Source organism: Micromys minutus (assembly GCF_963924665.1).
Source record: "Micromys minutus genome assembly, chromosome: 11".
NCBI classification, from domain to species: Eukaryota; Metazoa; Chordata; class Mammalia; order Rodentia; family Muridae; genus Micromys; species Micromys minutus.
This window is the reverse complement of record NC_137980.1, coordinates 50,318,440-50,335,774: the sequence shown is the minus strand read 5'-3', so window position 1 is coordinate 50,335,774 and position 17,335 is coordinate 50,318,440. Positions and strand designations below refer to the sequence as shown.

General features: G+C 42.4%; 1 protein-coding gene across 3 annotated transcripts in view; it reads right to left on the bottom strand.

Moving 5' to 3' along the window:
- Nucleotides 1-6,531, bottom strand: part of SAMHD1 (SAM and HD domain containing deoxynucleoside triphosphate triphosphohydrolase 1) — a 32,310-nt gene extending 25,779 nt beyond the window's left edge. For 2 of the 3 annotated variants that reach the window (XM_080924709.1, XM_080924711.1), the window contains exons 1-3: nt 6,237-6,531; nt 1,915-1,981; nt 73-145 (exon numbers count right to left, since the gene is read on the bottom strand). In XM_080924709.1, the coding sequence (XP_080780835.1) occupies nt 73-145; nt 1,915-1,981; nt 6,237-6,447 (351 nt within the window). In that variant the 5' untranslated portion in view covers nt 6,448-6,531. The remainder of the gene's footprint in view (nt 1-72; nt 146-1,914; nt 1,982-6,236) is intronic. The other variant, XM_080924710.1, reaches the window with a different exon arrangement.
- Nucleotides 6,532-17,335: the final 10,804 nt, after the last annotated feature.

Here is a 17,335-nt window from a genome sequence, read left to right as displayed (position 1 = left end):
GTTCATACAGATTTCTTGAACCTTCCTGAGACTATGTTCCTTAAATGCTGTTCTTACACTCACTCCTCTCACCTTCATTAGGTCACTCCGTGACTGACTCAGCTTTTGGATACATTCTATCATCTTCTTCCTCTCCTCCAAGGAACTAAAATAGAAACAACAAAAGTAAATATATCAATACTGGCTAAACAAGACTTCCAGGAGTGCTGGGGGCACAAGGGCAGCTCTCGAGCATCTGCACCAATTAAAAGAAACAGCAGATGAGAAGCAACAATCAAGCAGGAGCTCAAACAACAGTCCTAGAAACTACCTTTGCTCCCAGAAGACGTGCTAGGTCACAAAGAAGGCCCCAAAATGTCAATGGTGCTGACCATGTCCTAGAATCATGGCCCGGGGCAGGTTCTTACCAGGAAAACAGAAACCTCAACTCCACATTCCTCAGAATTCCCCGTGTGGGCCTGTTTGTCAGGGGAGCCATTACTTCCCACCTGTCTCTGATGTCAACTGATGGGGCGAAGTGTGTCTAGTTCCCACTGAAGCTGAGACAATTTCAACTATGTGTCTTCCTGTGAGTCTCAGCACATGAATGACCTCTGTGGAGCCCAGAGGTGGGGGTTAGATCCAGAGCTGAAGTTACAATTGTTGCTAAGGAGCTTGGTGTGGATACTGGGAATTGACCTGGGGATCCTCTAGGACAAGAAGTGCTCCTAACCTCTGAGCCACATCTCCAGTCCTCATTTAATCTAACTTTAGATAACTTAAACACACAATGGGTGGCTCCATTCCAGGCTAAAGAGCCCCATGGGCTTCATCTCAGAGGCAGAAGGCAGGGTACAAGATATTTATATACAGCAGTTCCTTTTGGAATTTGCCTCTCTTCTTCACCCATGTGCCCCATGTTCCCAGAAGAATGCCTAGAACCAAATATACCTCCCGTGAATATCTGCTAAGCAAATCGAGAGTGTTGGGGTCTTTGAGAAGACAAGTTAGAAGTCCTCTCGTTCACAGGTAAGGTGATTGGAGAACCCGGACAGATGCAAAGGTTAGAAAAAAGCAAAGTGATCAGGAGGGAGGGCACCTTTGTGACTGCAAACGGAGGGGGAGGGGCATGGGAGCGGGGCAGGGTAAAGGGATAACATCTCAAATGTAAATACAGAGTATCTAATTTTAAAAATTTTTTTAAAAAAAGAAAAGAAAAAGGCAAAGTAAAAGCCACAGCCTCTGAGGCAGCGAAGGTTCTTGGTGACATTTTTTCACAGTTGCGTTTCATTCTCAAAGTTCTAAACCACAGGGTCTGACAGAACTCAGAACCTTTGTTTTTATTTAGTTCACTGTCGCCACAAACACTGAACTACCTGTTGCCAGTTCTGAAAGAGAGAAAAGGCCATTTTAAAGCACACACACTGAGTACTCAGCTAAGATCTTTTAAAAAAAAAAAAAAGGCAAGTCTAACTTAGACCCCAGAACCTCCAGCCACATACAGAAATATCTACATATGTGTGTGTGCAAAGCTATAAAGGGACAATTATGGTCTTTAACAGTTTACACACACAGACACATCCCAGTGTCCGAAGACAGCCTTAAGACCTACAAAGAAACAGGGTGGAAACTTTGACTTTTCTTGATAATGTTTCTCCTGCTCGTTCCTATATATTTCTAGTGCATATAAGTCAATTAATCTGAATCTGAGAGTAAAAAGCTGGCCACTACAAACTTGATAAATTCTGGTCAGCAAAGCTCTTAGAAACTAAACAGAAGCTCCACACGGCAGAAACGGCAAGCAAGGGACTCTGTTTTGAAGCATGTCACAGTACTGAAAGGAGAATGGGTAAAACCAAAGCACCCGAGCTTTGTGTCTGAACGGCGAGTAAGGGTCTCTGTTCTCACTCTCACTGTGAGCTTTGCTTTCCTTACCTTACTCCCAGATTTTCGAGACGATTCTCATCCAAAAATGGCAGGCATGAGCCAGTGACTTTATTTTCTATGGAAGAGGAAAAAGTAAACAAGATATTTATAGCATATATTTTCCAGTTTCTTTCAGTTTAAATCTATCCAAATGTGCTCAGCTTGTATTAAGACCCTACTACAGGCAGTGAACCATGTGACCTACAGCCAGCCTTCCTTAGCTACAGGTTCCTTATTTATGGTATTAACGGAAAATATTCAGAAAAAAAATGCATCTATACTGAACATGTTGACACTTCTTCTGTCTGTTATTGTAGATAACGTAAAAAATACAGCACAACATTTACATTTCATGTGGTATTCTGAGTAATGTAGACATGATATAGAGTTTACAGATGTGAGAGTACAGATGTTAGATGCAGACACTATGTCATTTTATGTAATGAACTTGAGCATCAGATTTAGTTACGTGCTTGGGTCTTAGAACAAATGCTTTTCAGGTACTAGGACACAAATGCATCATACTTTAAAATACACACACATATTTAACATTATATATAATATATTTATAAAGTGAAACTCACAAATCATTTAAAATGTATTAAACATATATATTTAATTTGTGTGTGTGTGTGTGTGTGTGTGTGTGTGTGTTGTATGTGTGCACCAGGACTGACACACGGAAGGCACTGAGTGTCTTCCACCATTCTTTGCCTGGCACTCTGAGGCAAGGTCTCTTTGCTGACCCTGGGGCTTGCATTTGGCTAGGTTGGAAGCCAGCAATTGCCAGTGATCCTTTCCTATCTTACATCCCACCTCACAGATGGGATTACCAGATTTCCAGGAGACACTCACCTTGTTATATAGGTCCTGAGATCTAAACTCCAGATTATGGAACAATCGTTCCCATACACACCAAGAAAACTTTGACTATTTCCATGTTACGTTTTGTTTTACATGTACTTTATGCTTATGGTAACTAGCAAGATTTCAGTGTATACTATCAAACCTTTAAAAAAAATCAAGTACTGGCAAAAATATATTCGTATAGTTTTATGCCAAAATGCTCTTAAAAATCTGTACATGTACCTCTCTTTTTTAAAAAATAAAGTTGTAAGAAAAAAATCTTAATTAGGTGACTAATTTGTGAGACAAGCAATGGAAAAGAAAGTGAAACCTAATTATATTTGTGAGTTGTGCCAGATCAGTACCTTCCTGTTTTTAAAGTCAGGGCTGGCAGCTGGATTAGAGACGGACATTTAAATCAACTATTCTTAGAACCATCCACTTAAAACTGGAAAAAGGATACCCAGAGCATTGTTTCTAAAACAAGACAATTGTTTGCTTTGAAGGCAAACAATTCTTTGGGTTTTGAAAGAATCACATATACATACATGGACTTTTTTTCTTTCCAAACAGTTAATTCTAGTTCTGGAATTCAGATTCTACAACTCTGGACTCTATTTTCACATAAACAAAACCCTTCTTTTTCAAAGGAACAAGAAAAAAACGAGGCTGTGTTCTTCTGAAAACTAAAAGTTGAAGTGAAAATGGTACTTTTGTATCATGAAAGACAGTTTACCCTATGTAAAAAGTCCAAATAAGTACCAAGTTCAAACTGATACCTACTGTTAACATTATGAGATACAGATGGATCTCTATGCCATGATATAAATTCATATATGAAAGATTGTCATATAACCAATTTTTCCCACCCAATATCCTGAATGTAGTTCTCAGTGATAAAAGTCTGTATCTTTCTTAATGGATACTTTGTATTCTACGGTATATACGTGTTATACATATGCCCACTTGTGTGGGGTGCATCTTCATGTCCGTGCATCTTGTTGGAAGTTTAAGGTCAATGTCAGGGGTCTTCCTTCCTTCCTCCTCTGCCTAGTATTTCTCTAAGATTTACTCACTTTTTATTTATGTGTATGTCTATGTGTACCCATATGAGTTTATGAATATATTTCAGATATAGTGCTTGGCCAGCAAACCTCAGGAACTTTCTTTTTTTCTGCCCCCTCACCTCTGGGATTTTAAGTATTCACCACTACACCCAACTTTTTGTGTGGGTGGTGGAATTCAGAGCACAAGTCTTCATGCCTGCATGGTAACTGACTGATTGGGGTGTGTGACTTAGTGGTACAGTCCACACAAAGCGCTGGGTATGATCCTCCATGTATACATGCACATAAAAAGTCTACCCATTCCCCAAAAGCTTATAAAATGTGTAGAGCAGGACTTCATACAAAGTATACACATAATACATGTTAGCCATAACTGTTTACTGTAAGTTAAAAAGCACTGCCAAACAGTCCATAGCTGACCTAACGTCTATCAATGTTACTGGTTATACATAGTTCATCTACTAACATTTTTTTAAACACTGAGTAGTTTTTTATTATTTTACTCATTTTCTATTGGATAGATTTTTCCCCCTTGTTTTAGTTGATTTTCTACTTTTGACTATGTTCTCTAATGGTGTTTTGCTTTTTGATAAGGCCCTCATTATCTAGCCTGGCACGGCTGAAGATCTGAGACTGGAACCTGAAGCCTTTCTTGTCTTGCCTCAGCTTCCCAAGTAAGTTTTAGCGAGAACACCATTTAAGAAATAACTGGAATGAATTCTGGAATCCAAAGACTTAACCTTTAAAAAAATCCAACTCTGCATTTTTTTGGTCAAATAATGTGACTTTGGAAAGTTACTTAACATGTTTGGATATCAAAACATCATCTGGGGCTGGAGAGATGGCTTATCAGTGAAGAGCACATACTGTTCTTGTGGAGGAGTGAGGTCAGCCCTCAGCACCAGCGTTAGGCCATCCACCACTGCCTGGAACTCCAGCCACAGAGCGCTGGATGCTCTCTTACAGCTTTGACAGACACTATACTCATGTGCATACCCCCTACCAGCATCCTCATAAAAAGATAATTTAAAGTAAAAATAAAGCCAGGAAAGATAATGCAGTCACTCACTGCTCTTGCAGAGGGCCCAGATTCGGTTCTCAGCACCCCTATGACAGCTTACAACCGTCTGTAATTCCAGTTTCAGGGAGTTAACACCCACTTCTGGCCTCCTCAAAGACACCAGGTACATACCTGGTGCACATGTACACAGGAAGGCAAAAACACTCAATGTAAAATTAAAATAAAATCTTGCCAGGTGTGGTGCCACACACCTTTAATCCCAGTACTCAGGAGTCAGAGGCAGGTGCATCTCTGAGTTTGAGGCTAGGCTGGTCTACAGATGGAATTCCAGGAAAGCCAGGGCTACATAAGACAGGCCATGTTTTAACCCGCCACCCCCAATCCCACTAATGTTACTTTTCTGTAGCAGGAGAAGAGGGGCAGAGAAAAAGCAAAATGTGAGTTCCTATATTTAGGCTATCTTAATGTCCTGACCCTTAAACTTCACCCTCAATCCTTCAGTTAGACACATGGGGCTCCACCTCACAAGAAGTTAACTTCACTGAACTTGAAAATCACAACCGCTGAGGGGCCACTTTCCAAGCGAACACCTCTGGGAATCATGCAGGGGGTTAAGCGTCACCTCCACTGCAAAAAAAAAAAAAAAAAAAAAAAAAAAAAAAAAAAAGAGTTGAGCAGATTCAAAGTGTTGACGGATGCATGATCAAGAACCAGAAGAGTCACTTAAAATTCTTAGCCTAGAGCCTCCCTTTGAGTAGCCAAGTTGTGAAATGTTGGGGTTCAGTGGTCAACCGAATAACTTGTTCTTATTTTGGAAGAGAAATTCGCTCAGTAGCACTGTGCAAATACAATCAGCACATACTGAACCCTACGAGGATATTATGGTAGTCAGGAAGAATCCGGAAACTAACCACCTTCTCTCCCCTTTTAGGAAAACCCCAAATTCCGGGACCAGCTTAAGAGTTAAACTTAAAAGTGCCCCAAATCTCTCATGGGGCCAAGTGTTCCGGGGGCTGCGGTTAAGCACAGAAGGGTCTCCCAAGTCGGGTGAACTTGAAAGACCGCAAGCCACAGCCCGAGGTCTGGGGTAAAGTCTAAGAAGGGCGTGGATCGCCCCTGTCAGGAGAAGAAATGACAAGTTCCCGAAGAGACTCGTCCACCAGAAGATGCAAACCTCCCGGGCCTCTCCTAGGTTCGCCGCCCCAAGAGCGAGTTTATGGGTTTGTACTACACCTGTGCCCACCCCGTCTGTTCGTCTCCCCAGGTTCGGGTTCCCGCCAGCCAGCCGCTTCCTCCAGAGACCTCCTCTCGGCGAGCCTCCCCCTTAGGATGCCTCCCGCGTGGGCTCTCCCCACTCGGTCCCTTGGCCGCCGTCCCTCGTGCCTCGGCCCCATTACCTCTGAAGATGTCCAGCATTTTTTTCTCTCGGAAACCGTGCTTCTTTAAGAAGGAACACACGTCCTCCGGATCCCAGTTTCGGAGGTCGCTGCTTTGGTAATCGGGGTCTTCAGACTCGTTCGCTGCTGCAGGAGGGGTGCTCCTTGGCGTCCCTGGGCTGCCATCGCAGCGGGGCCGCTTAGAAGGCTGCTCCAAGTCTGCTCTCCGCATGGCTACCTCCGACACCCGGCACGGTGAAGTCAAGTACCGCGGCACCCCGCTCGCGCGCAGCCGCACAGACACTGCGGCCCCGAAGGCGAGTCCATTCAGTTTTATCAGCCTTCCCGCCTACTGCGCAGGCGCGCTGGACATCAGCCCTGGGAGCGTGGCCTCCCTGGGGCGCTAGCGCCTGGCATTGCGCAAGCGCAATGACTACGCGCTCGCCCTCAACTCCGCCCTTGTGCTTCTCTGAAAGGGCGGAGTTATTAGAGAAGCGAAATTTGCGGTTGTGGTTAAGGGCGGAGACTTTAGTGAGGACTGGGCCGAGGGGAAGAGGGCATCTGAGGCTAATGAAGGTTCCACCACACTCCAGATTAAAAGGGTCTTCTGGTGAACTGCAGTTATCTTCCTCGAAACAAATACGTTTTGCCGGGTTTCAAACACTGCAAGCTGTAAACTTGTTCAAACCCTAAAAGGCGACGAAGCTGTCAGCCCCATCCTGAGCAGAAAACAATGGACCAGGGACTGGCCTAACTGGAAGCCCCTGAAATAATTGCCAATTGTTTGTCAGACTGTCCTTTTACATTTCACAACTCCACAGTTGGTTGGGAGGGGACCGCCCTAAGGTACCAAACTTTTTTCCAAACAGACAGGACTTTTATTACTAATTACTAGTCAGTGTCCAAATGGCCGGCCTTTTTTTGGGACAGAACCTAAACCTCCCCATAAATCCTTATCCACGCATTATACTAGTACAGCGACCACTAATTTACAACACCTTTTCAGAAACCAAGACACATACACATCTAGGTATTCTAACATCAAGCAGTACAAATTAGACCCTTAGTGGTGAGCTCGGCAGCTGTAAGTGATGCTCAGGTATAAAATACAAGCTAAGAGCACCGAGGTTCGATACCAGCACCGAAGGGGAAGGGTCGGAGAAAAGTAGACCTCTGATGAACCAAAGTATTTTTAGCAAACAAACTGTGCTTTAAAAATACTCATTTAACAAAATTCAGATGTAGAAAAGTAAAGTGTGGAAGCCAAGAGAGAGAGCTAAGAAATGACAGAGACTGGACGCTCCTAATAAATTACTTGTTGCATTACTCAGTCCTCTCTAAAGGAACAGAAATGTTAGAATATTTATGTGCATGTGCTTAAAAAGAATTTACTAGAGACTGGCTTACAGGGTGTAGTTCCTGTAGTCCAACAATGGCTGTGAGACTCTGGAAAAGGCCAAGAATGTGGTCAGTGTTTGGTCAGGAGCATTGTCATAGCATTCCCAGCCTGGCTCTGGAGACCTGGAGGAGTCTTGGAGAGCTGCTGGCCCTCTGTCTACACTAGAATCCCAGAGAAGTTGGCTTTTCTGCAAAAGGAAAGCTGCTTGACCAGCACAGATGAACACGCTAGCGGGGCAAGCAGGCACAAAGCTCTTAACCGTCGTCCACACTTTTTATTTGGTTGGCAGCAGAAGTTCGGCCCTGATTTAGGATGGGTCTTCCTGTTTCAAATAATCTAATCGACAGAATTACAAAAGCAGTCAAGCTGCCGAGCCAAGATTGGGCATCTCACTTGTCCGCCCTTATTATTTATTTATTGAAAGAGCCTCGGGGCTGGAGAAATGGCTCAGTGGTTAAGAGCACTGACTGCTCTTCCAGAGGTCCTGAGTTCAAATCCCAGCAACCATATGGTGGCTCACAACCATCTGTCATGAGATCTGATGCCCTCTTTTGGTATGTTTGAAGACAGTTATAGTGTGCTTATATATAATAAATAAATTTAAAAAAAAGAAAGAAAGAAAGAGCCTCACTCTATAGCCTCAACGGACCTCGATTCAGGATCTTCTTCTACCAGCCTCCAAAGTGCTACAATTACATGCCTGATCCACCCACCACACTATTTCATATACTGGTTGTTTTTTTAAACTTTCGTTTCGTTTTTCAGAAAGTGTCTCACTATGTCCTGGAACTAACTGGGTAAGACCAGGTTGGCCTTGAACTCCCAGAGATCTTTCTGCCTCTGCCTAGGATCAAAGGCATACTGTTGGATCCGTTACATGGATCCGCTGTATAATTTTAATGAAAACTTGTCTGTCTGTGTGTGTGTGTGTGTGTGTGTGTGTGTGTGTGTATGCCATGGTGCATGTGTAGAGAACAGAAGACAACTTGTGGGAGACAGGACTCTCCTACCCCAAAGGCCCAAGTGATCAGATTTAGCTCCTCAAGCTTGGTAACTGTGAGGTCTAACACTTGTTTTTTGTTTTTGTTGTTTACGTAGGGTTTCTTTCTTTCTTTCTTTCTTTCTTTTATGTATATGAGCACACTGCCATTGTCCTCAGAAGAGGGCATCAGATCCCATTACAGATGGTTGTGAGCCACCATGTGGTCACTGGGAATTGAACTCAGGACCTCTGGAAGAGCAGTCAGTGGTCCTAACCACTGAGCCATCTCTCCAGCCCAGCATAGGGTTTCTTATATTCTAGGCTAGTCTCACATTCACCACTTAGCTAAAGATGACACTGAACTTGTAATACTTCTACTCCCCTCCCCCCGAGGTTTGAGGTTACAGTGTGTACCCCCATACTGATTTCCATGGTGTCAGAGATTACACCCTAGCTTCATGCAAAGTGGGCAGGCAATTTGCCAGCTGATCTCTAGCCCCTCTTCTTTTTAAATTGGGGTTTTATCTTAAAATCACATTCTCTTAGTTAACCCAACATATACAGTTCCTACAGACTCAAACAGGAAGTGTAGGGAAGGGTTGCATGTGGACAGGAAGTCAGGCTCAAAAAAAAAAACATATCCCACATGTCAATAGGGTATTTGGTGAAAACACCCCACAGTTGTCAAGACTTATAAAACTGAAACAAGAGACTAAAAGAAGTGTATTTTAAATCCACTACGGCTGATCTGACTCACGCTTAAAAGACTTGTGGGAAAATCTTTCCCCATAGCATTAGGCAATTAAAAGTGATACAAACGGGGTTTGATCTTGAATCAACTGTATTTGCATGCTCAACTTGGCCCAGTAAGATGACTTACTTATTAGAGACACTTGTGCAAACATAGCAATTTGTGTTTGGTTCTAAGACCCTACAGAAGGGCTCAGCTCTACTTACAGTCCTGATGACCAGGTTCCACTTAGTCATCCCACCGCTGAGGAAAGCACTGACTGTCAAAACAAAGAAGCCCTACCTACACTGAGGGAACCACTGCCCAAGCTTCCTCTTCTGAAGTTAATCTCCCCAGGATTAGAAGTAGCAAGGCAAAACATCAGCCCATTATTAAGACTCATTGCCCCAAAGTCCTCCCTATTCCAAGAAATTGGTTCAAGACCTCTGACTAGAACAGCAGGTGAACTGTGCAGTTTGGTTGGTCCTGGCTGCAGGAGGTTGGTGATTTCTCCACCTTCCCACAGCCAAACATCATCACCCTTCTTGGCTTACTGTTTTACTTCCTCTTCGTCCTTCACTAAACATGGCTTCCTGGAGATGCTTTTTCCATCTATGCAAATTTTACAGCCAACTCCAAATTCTTGAAATAAACAAATAAAAATAAATCCCAGCTCTTAAGAAGGCAGAGCAAGGCAGGAGGATCTTGAATTTAGGATAGCCTGATCAACATAGTGAGCCCCTGTCTCAACAGCAACCACACAGAGCTCAAGGGGTAAGAATGCTTGCTGAGCAGCCAGGAAAACCTGCGTGGGCCTCAGCACATCTGGAACTCTAGCACAGGGAAAGAACAGGGAGAGGGACTTTCTCCTTCAACTTCAGTAATAGACCCTGACTTGTATCATGGTACACATCCTTAATTCCAGCACTCATGAGGCAGGGGCATCTCTGTGAGCTTGAGACCAGCTTAGTCTACCTAGCAAGTACCAGGCTAGCCAGAGCTACATAGTGAGAACTAGTCTTAGAAAACAGGAATAAAACAAAGAGTGATAGAACAGGACCCTACATGTAATCCTCTGGCCATTCCATGTGCATAGGAACATGCACAGGGACATACACACCTGCACACACATGTACATGTAGCAGAATTTCAGCAGAGCCATTGTAACTCGAATGAGTTTTGAAGTGATGGAACCTAGGCTTTGAAGTAGCCTCGTGTAAAGAGTGATATTTATGGAGTTTATTTATTTTGTAAATAGTAATATTTATGGATTGCTGAGATTTATGGAGTTGTTCTTCATAAGGATTCACAAAGATGTTGCATAGCTTAGTCCCAAGACATATCTGGTAAACCAGGAGGGAATCTATACCCAAGAAAAAGCAAAAAATTAATATCCTTATAACAAACACAAATAAAGAGAACCACACAAACATAATTCCACCTCTAACAACAAAAATAACAGAAAGCAACAATCATTTGTGCTTAATATCTCTCAGTATCAATGGATTCAATTCCTCAGTAAAAAGACATAGGCTGACAGACCAGACAAGTACTCAGGAGCCAGTGTTTTGCTGCATACAGGAAACACACTCCAATAACAAAGACAGACACTACCTCAAAGTAAAAGGCTGGAAATTTTTTTCCAAGCAAATGGTCCCAAGAAAAAAGTAGCAATTCTAATATCTAATAAAATAGACTTTCAACCAAAAGTTATCAAAAAAAAAGATGAGAAAAGATATTACATAATCCACCAAGATGTACCACACATTGCACCTCACACAATAATAGTGGGAGACTTCAACACTCCACTCTTATCAATGGACAGATCATGGAAACAGAAACTAAACAGAGACACGATAAAACTAACAGAAGTTATGAATCAAATGGATTTAACAGATATTTGTAAACATTTCACCACCAACAAAAGATTATACTATACCTTCTTCTCAGCACCTCATGGTACCTTATTCAAAATTGACCACTTAATCAGACATAAAACAAGCCTCAACAGATACAAGAAGACTGAGTTAATTCTATGTACTACAGACTAAGGCTGGTCTTCAATAACAACAAAAATAGCAGAAAGCCCACATATACATGGAACCTGAACAACTCTCTACTCAACAATAACTTGGTCAGGGAGGAAGGAAAGACTTCCTAGAATCTAACAAAAATGAAGGCATGACATACCAAAACTTATGGGACACAATGAAAGCAATGCTAAAGGGAAAACTCATAGTTCTAAGTGCCTCCATTAAAAAAGAAATGGAGAGAGCATACACTAACAGCTTAACAGCACATCTTAAAGCTCTAGGACAAAAAGAAGCAAACACACCCAAGAGGAATAAACACCAGGAAGAAATCAAACTCAGGGTTGAAATCAACCTAGTAGAAGCAAAGAGAACCATACAAAAGAATCAACAAAACTAGAAGTTGGCTCTTTGAGAAAATCAGCAAGACGGATAATCCCTTAGCCAAAATAACTTGAGGGCACAGTGACAGAAAGTCTCCTATAGCTGAAAATTGCTTAGGCAATGGTTCTTTCAGATAACTCCTAGTTTAGATAAGAGGTTTGGGTATTTGGAAATTGACCTGCTAAAAGCACCTATTGTGTAACCCAGAACAACAGCATGAACATACACACAAATATTATGTAGTTAGGGCTTGGGTATACCTCAGTGAGTAGAGTACTTACCCATCATTCAGGATGAACTCAGAGAGAGAGAGAGAGAGAGAGAGAGAGAGAGAGAGAGAGAGGAGGGGCAGACAGACAAACATAACAGCTGAGTCAGACATTTAATTTTTGCCTTAGTGTCTATAATTTTTAATCCTCATAAGAATTCCCTTGGATGCTTATTCTAGGGTTAAGTTTACGTGGTTATTAATACATTTTCATCCATCCATCAAATATGAGTGTTTAATGGATACTTAGAATTTGCCTGGCACTGCTCTGGACAGCTAGAACACGTCAATAAACTATATAGAAGAAAATCTCTGCTTCCTGAAATTCACATTCTGCTGGGAAGGCCAGCAGTGAGCAGTGGTGTAACTAACAATAGGAGACTTGTCTAATATGTCAAAAAGCTGGAATTGTGAAAAATGATAGAGCAGGCCAGGAGAACGGGAGGAAAGAGGGGGTCACCTGTTGGGTTGGATGGTCAGGACAGGTCTTGTGAAAGGTGACATACCCGTCTGGTCTAGAAAGGCATTCTGAAAGAAGGAAGCAATTTCCCCTATGCAGAAGCAGATCTGGAGCTGAGAAATAGAAAGTGTAGAGGAGGAAGCAGTGAGAGATGAAGCCAAAGAAGGGCTGGAGCGATGGTTCAGTGACTAAGAACACTGCCTGCTCTTTCAGAGGACCTGAGTTCAATTCCCAGTAACCACATGATGGCTCACAACCATCTGTAATAGGATCTGATGCCTTCTTCAACAAGGCGGATGACCTCCATTCCTGGACTCACAACTGAGTCGGTCAGGTTACCTTTAACTTCTTTAGACAAAGACCAGGTCTCATTCTAGTAGGGAAGACCTTGTTCTGGACAAAGACCCCAGATGCTATCATATCCATGTAACAGATGAAGAAATCAAGTTCAGAGGTGACAGGTCCAGGGTCTCAAACGAACCAAGTGCCCTGAAACCTGCACCTAATTAGCTTTGATTTTTGTTCCCTGTGACTTAAGATAAGTAATATAACTATTACTTTTAAGACATTGTGTGGCCAGGCTGTGGAGAGCCTAGTGGGCTGGTGCACATCTTTAGTCCTAGCACTCTTGGAGGCAGAGACAGCTGGATATACATGAGTTCGAGGCCAAGCCTGGTCTACAAAGCAAGTTCCAGGAGAGCCAAACAAACAAAACAAACTCTTTGCTAGGATTTAATCATAAGTTACATTCTAAATACTGTATAAGCTCCTAAATGCAAGTTTAATCACATCAGTTTGGCTTTTTCCAGCATAGATTTGCTGGTTAGTCTGAGCAACAACAGCTAGGAAACTTGTTGTTGCTACAATTAGTTAACCTGATCCACCTGCAGAGCCTCTGGAGGAAGCCACATACTTGGCCAACTGTTGGTCTGCCTCGTTACTATATAGTCTTGCCTTTTCTAGATATTAGCATAAATATGTGCATGTATAACATAGCCCTGGTGTCTGAGTTCTTTTAGTATATCATTTGAGACTCAGCTATGGTGTGTGCACACTACGCTCATACTATGTGTTTCTATGTCAAAAACATCTAGATTCTGCATGAAAGAAAACAAGTAGCAAAACTTGTTCAGCTTTGCACAGCCATCTCTACTTCTGACTTGTTTTCCTGCATATGATGTAATTTCTTTCTTTCTTTTAAAAGATTTATATTATCTATTTAAGTACACTGTCAGTGTCTTCAGACACACCAGAAGAGGACATCAGATCTCATTACAGATGGTTGTGAGCCACCATGTGGTTGCTGGGAATTTAACTCAGGATCTCTGGAAGAGCAGTCAACATTCTAACCACTGAGCAATCTCTCCAGCCCTGTGATTTCTTTCTTCTTGCCTATGCAAGACCGTACCTTTCACCGTAAAGGAAAAAAAAAAGATACTTTATTCTGGAGTTCACGGCCTGGAACACTCGACTGTCCCAAAGACCATGTGCCAATATGGCAATAGTTCAAGTTTTTATAGTAACAGAACGAAGAAAATTATTAATAAATAGTTAAATACATTGTTGGAAATAGTAGGTAGGCAGATTACACAGATCTGTGTACTGCAGCCTCAGATGTTATGTGATGACCTTCCTAGCTTTTGGGTTAGGGGCAGCTAGAGCCCTGGTTGTACATTTCCAAAAGATTTGCCTAATAGTAACAATGATACTCGAACAAACAGAGTGGGCTAGAAAATTGTTATTCAGGGGGCTGAGATAGCCCAAGATAATTTGACTGTGGACCTGTATTGTATCAACTCTCCACAGTCCTGAAGTTTGTAGCTTGTTTGCTTTAATCAGCTATATAGAATGTTTAACAGTAGGTTCATGATTTTTTAGGGGGGGGGAATCTTAACATTTTTTATGTCTAAATAAAATACCATTTGTGCATACATCATTCTTAAAAATCCATCCATATGTTGGTGAACATTTAAACCTGTTGCTCTTTTTTTTTTTTTTTTTTTTTTGAGACAAGGTCTCATGTAGCTCAGGCTGGCCTCCTATTTGAACTTATTATGGAAATGACCTTGAATTTCCTGACCCTCTGTGTTGGATAGTTTTATATCAACGCATACAAGCTGAAGTCATCTGAGAGGAGGGAAACTCAATAGAACATGCCTTATTAAGATCAGGCTGCAGGCAAGGCTATGGAGTGTTTTCTTAATTAGTGAGTGACGGATGAGGGCGGGCCCAGGCCTGTTGTGATAACCTTCTTGTACCCTGAGCAAAGGTTGCCTTTGGATTATTCAAATATCGATTTAGGTGCCAGCAGAGAAGGACTTGGGTATTTATTTTTATGAAGCATCTGGTCTCTGTGTTTTGTAAACATTCCTCTCTATGCTGATGTTCTCTAACAGGGCAGGAGAGGCTGTGGCAGAGATAGGAACTCTGGAAAGAATCAAGTGCGGGAGAATCTGTAGCCAGACACAGAGGATGTAACAGGTGCTGAAGCGATGGGCCATGTAATAAACAGGGTAATTAAGATAACAGGCTAGTTGGGAACAAGCCTGCGTAGAAGGCCTTGCAATTCATTAAGTCTCCAGGTCACTATTGGAACCTGGTGAGTGAGACAGTCCAGTGGTGCAGCCCACTGTGGGTGGTGCCATCCCTGATGGGTTGGCCTATGTTCTATAATAAAGCAGGCTAAGCAATCCAGTAAGGGGCACCCTCCATGGCGTCTGCATCAGCTCCTGCCTCTAGGTTCCTGCCTGACTTCCTTTGGTGATGCACAGCAGTGTGGAAGAGTAAGCTGAAAAACCCTTTCCTCCCCAACTTGCTTCTTGGTCATGATGTTTTTGTGCAGGAATAGAAACCCTAAGACGACAACCTTCTCCCTCCACCTCCCAAATGCCTAGATTACAGAGGTGTACCACTATTGGCATTAAGACAGCTCCTACACCCAGCGATGGCACCACCCACAGGTGATAGGAACCTGGCACATCCGTTACCATGGAAACAGCCAAAGCATTCCCAGGATACACTGGTTCAGAAGCCCGCCTTCACCTGGGAGCAAGTGATGTCACAACAACCACCATGCCCAGTTCTATGTTGTACTGACTGTGAGACCTAGGGCTTCATGCATGCTAGACAGGAACTTTATCAATTGAACCATACCCCCTTCATGTCCTGATCATTAAAAGCATGTACTACACCATACAGTTCCAGAGGGTGAGAGTCCATGGTGTCTAGTAGAAGGCATGATGGCAGGAACAGCTGAGACCTGTGCCTCAAACTGCAATCAAGAGGCAGAGAGCAGACTTGGAACAGCTGATGTGACCCTCCCTACCCCTGGAGATCATTGGCAGACATTGGTCCATGAGGGCAAATGGAGCAGGGCTTACAGACTGGGGTGGGAAGCTGAGTCGGGAGTGGGTGTGGCCAAAGGCCCTATGAGTACTAATGGTAATAACTAATAGTGACACACTGGGGCCAGCTTCAGGGAGACAGATCACAGAGGTAGAATATCCAGGGTGGGCAAAGGTCATTAGCTGAAGGCTGGAAGTACTGAGATACCTCCTTAGCACAAGGAGGCATTCCAGGAATCTCAGGTGCTAGCTGAATGGGTTCTTATCTTGTAATATAGCCAAGGCTGTGTGACATTCTGCAGGTATTGGGTGAGGGGTCTAGGATCCCCAAGGTTGAGAAGAGGAAGCCTTGAAGACAAAAGGAGTCTGCCGTATTTTACTGAGCTCAATTCCCGTAAGGAAAGACGTAAACCTGGACTTTTCAGGCAGCATGAATTTTATGAAACCTCAAAGCCCTCCCCCAGTGACACAGTCCCTCCAACAAAGCCTCTAATTCTTCCTAACTGTCCTACCAACTAGAGACCGACTACTGAACCATGTAAGTGTATGTGTATGGCAGGGCATTCGCATTTAAATCATCACCATGTGTATGCGTGTGCAGAAATGCATGTAGGTTCCACTGAAGGCTAGCAGAAGGTTTTGGATCCCTTGGAACTGTTTATAGGCTGTTATAAGCTGTTCAACGTGGTATTTTGCAAGAGCAGCCAGTGAGTCTAACAGCTGAGCCATCTCTCCAGCCCAAGCCACGTATTTTAGATAGTTGCACTTTTGCTTCTAGTTATACAGTAAAAAGTACAATAGTTTAAGTTTTTAGAATTCTAATTTTTATTAACTATTTTATATACATTAATACAAAGTCCTGAAAATTGGTAAATTCATGTCTTAAGTTTTTTAACATAGTCACTGAATAAATCTAATTTATATTTTGTACATTAATAATGAAGGTGATACAGCAGTTACAGCCACACAGAAGTATGTACAAGAACTCAGACAGACGGTCATTTGGCTTATTACAACATGTGTAGATACTACACAAAACACAAGAATACAATTTCAGAAAAGCAAAACATAACCCAAACCTTTTTTTTTTAATTTAAAAATAAAACTTTGGTTACCATTCATCATCAATTGGCAGCCAAGTCTTAAGACTAATTTAAATTAGCGCTGGGTATGTCAGACATAACAAGCTAGACCAAGCCAACACTTTATATTTTAAAAAATAAGGTTTGCAGCAAAAATATTTATACTGATACATCATTTACTATTAATTTAAATGGCTTATTCACATCCTTTCCGATGCTAGACACACAGAAGAAAAGGTGAACACTGGCGACTTGATTCTTTGGAAGGCTAACCTCCAGGGCGGGAAGATCCGCAGGGGAAACACATGAGAAACCATGATTTCTGGAGGAAAGGGTGACACAAAACAGAAAAGAAAAGCAGCTCTTTCGTGGAAACATTTCACTTACAAGGCATGAAGTGATTTTAATGTGAAAGCTTCAAATATTTTCAGGAAATTAAAT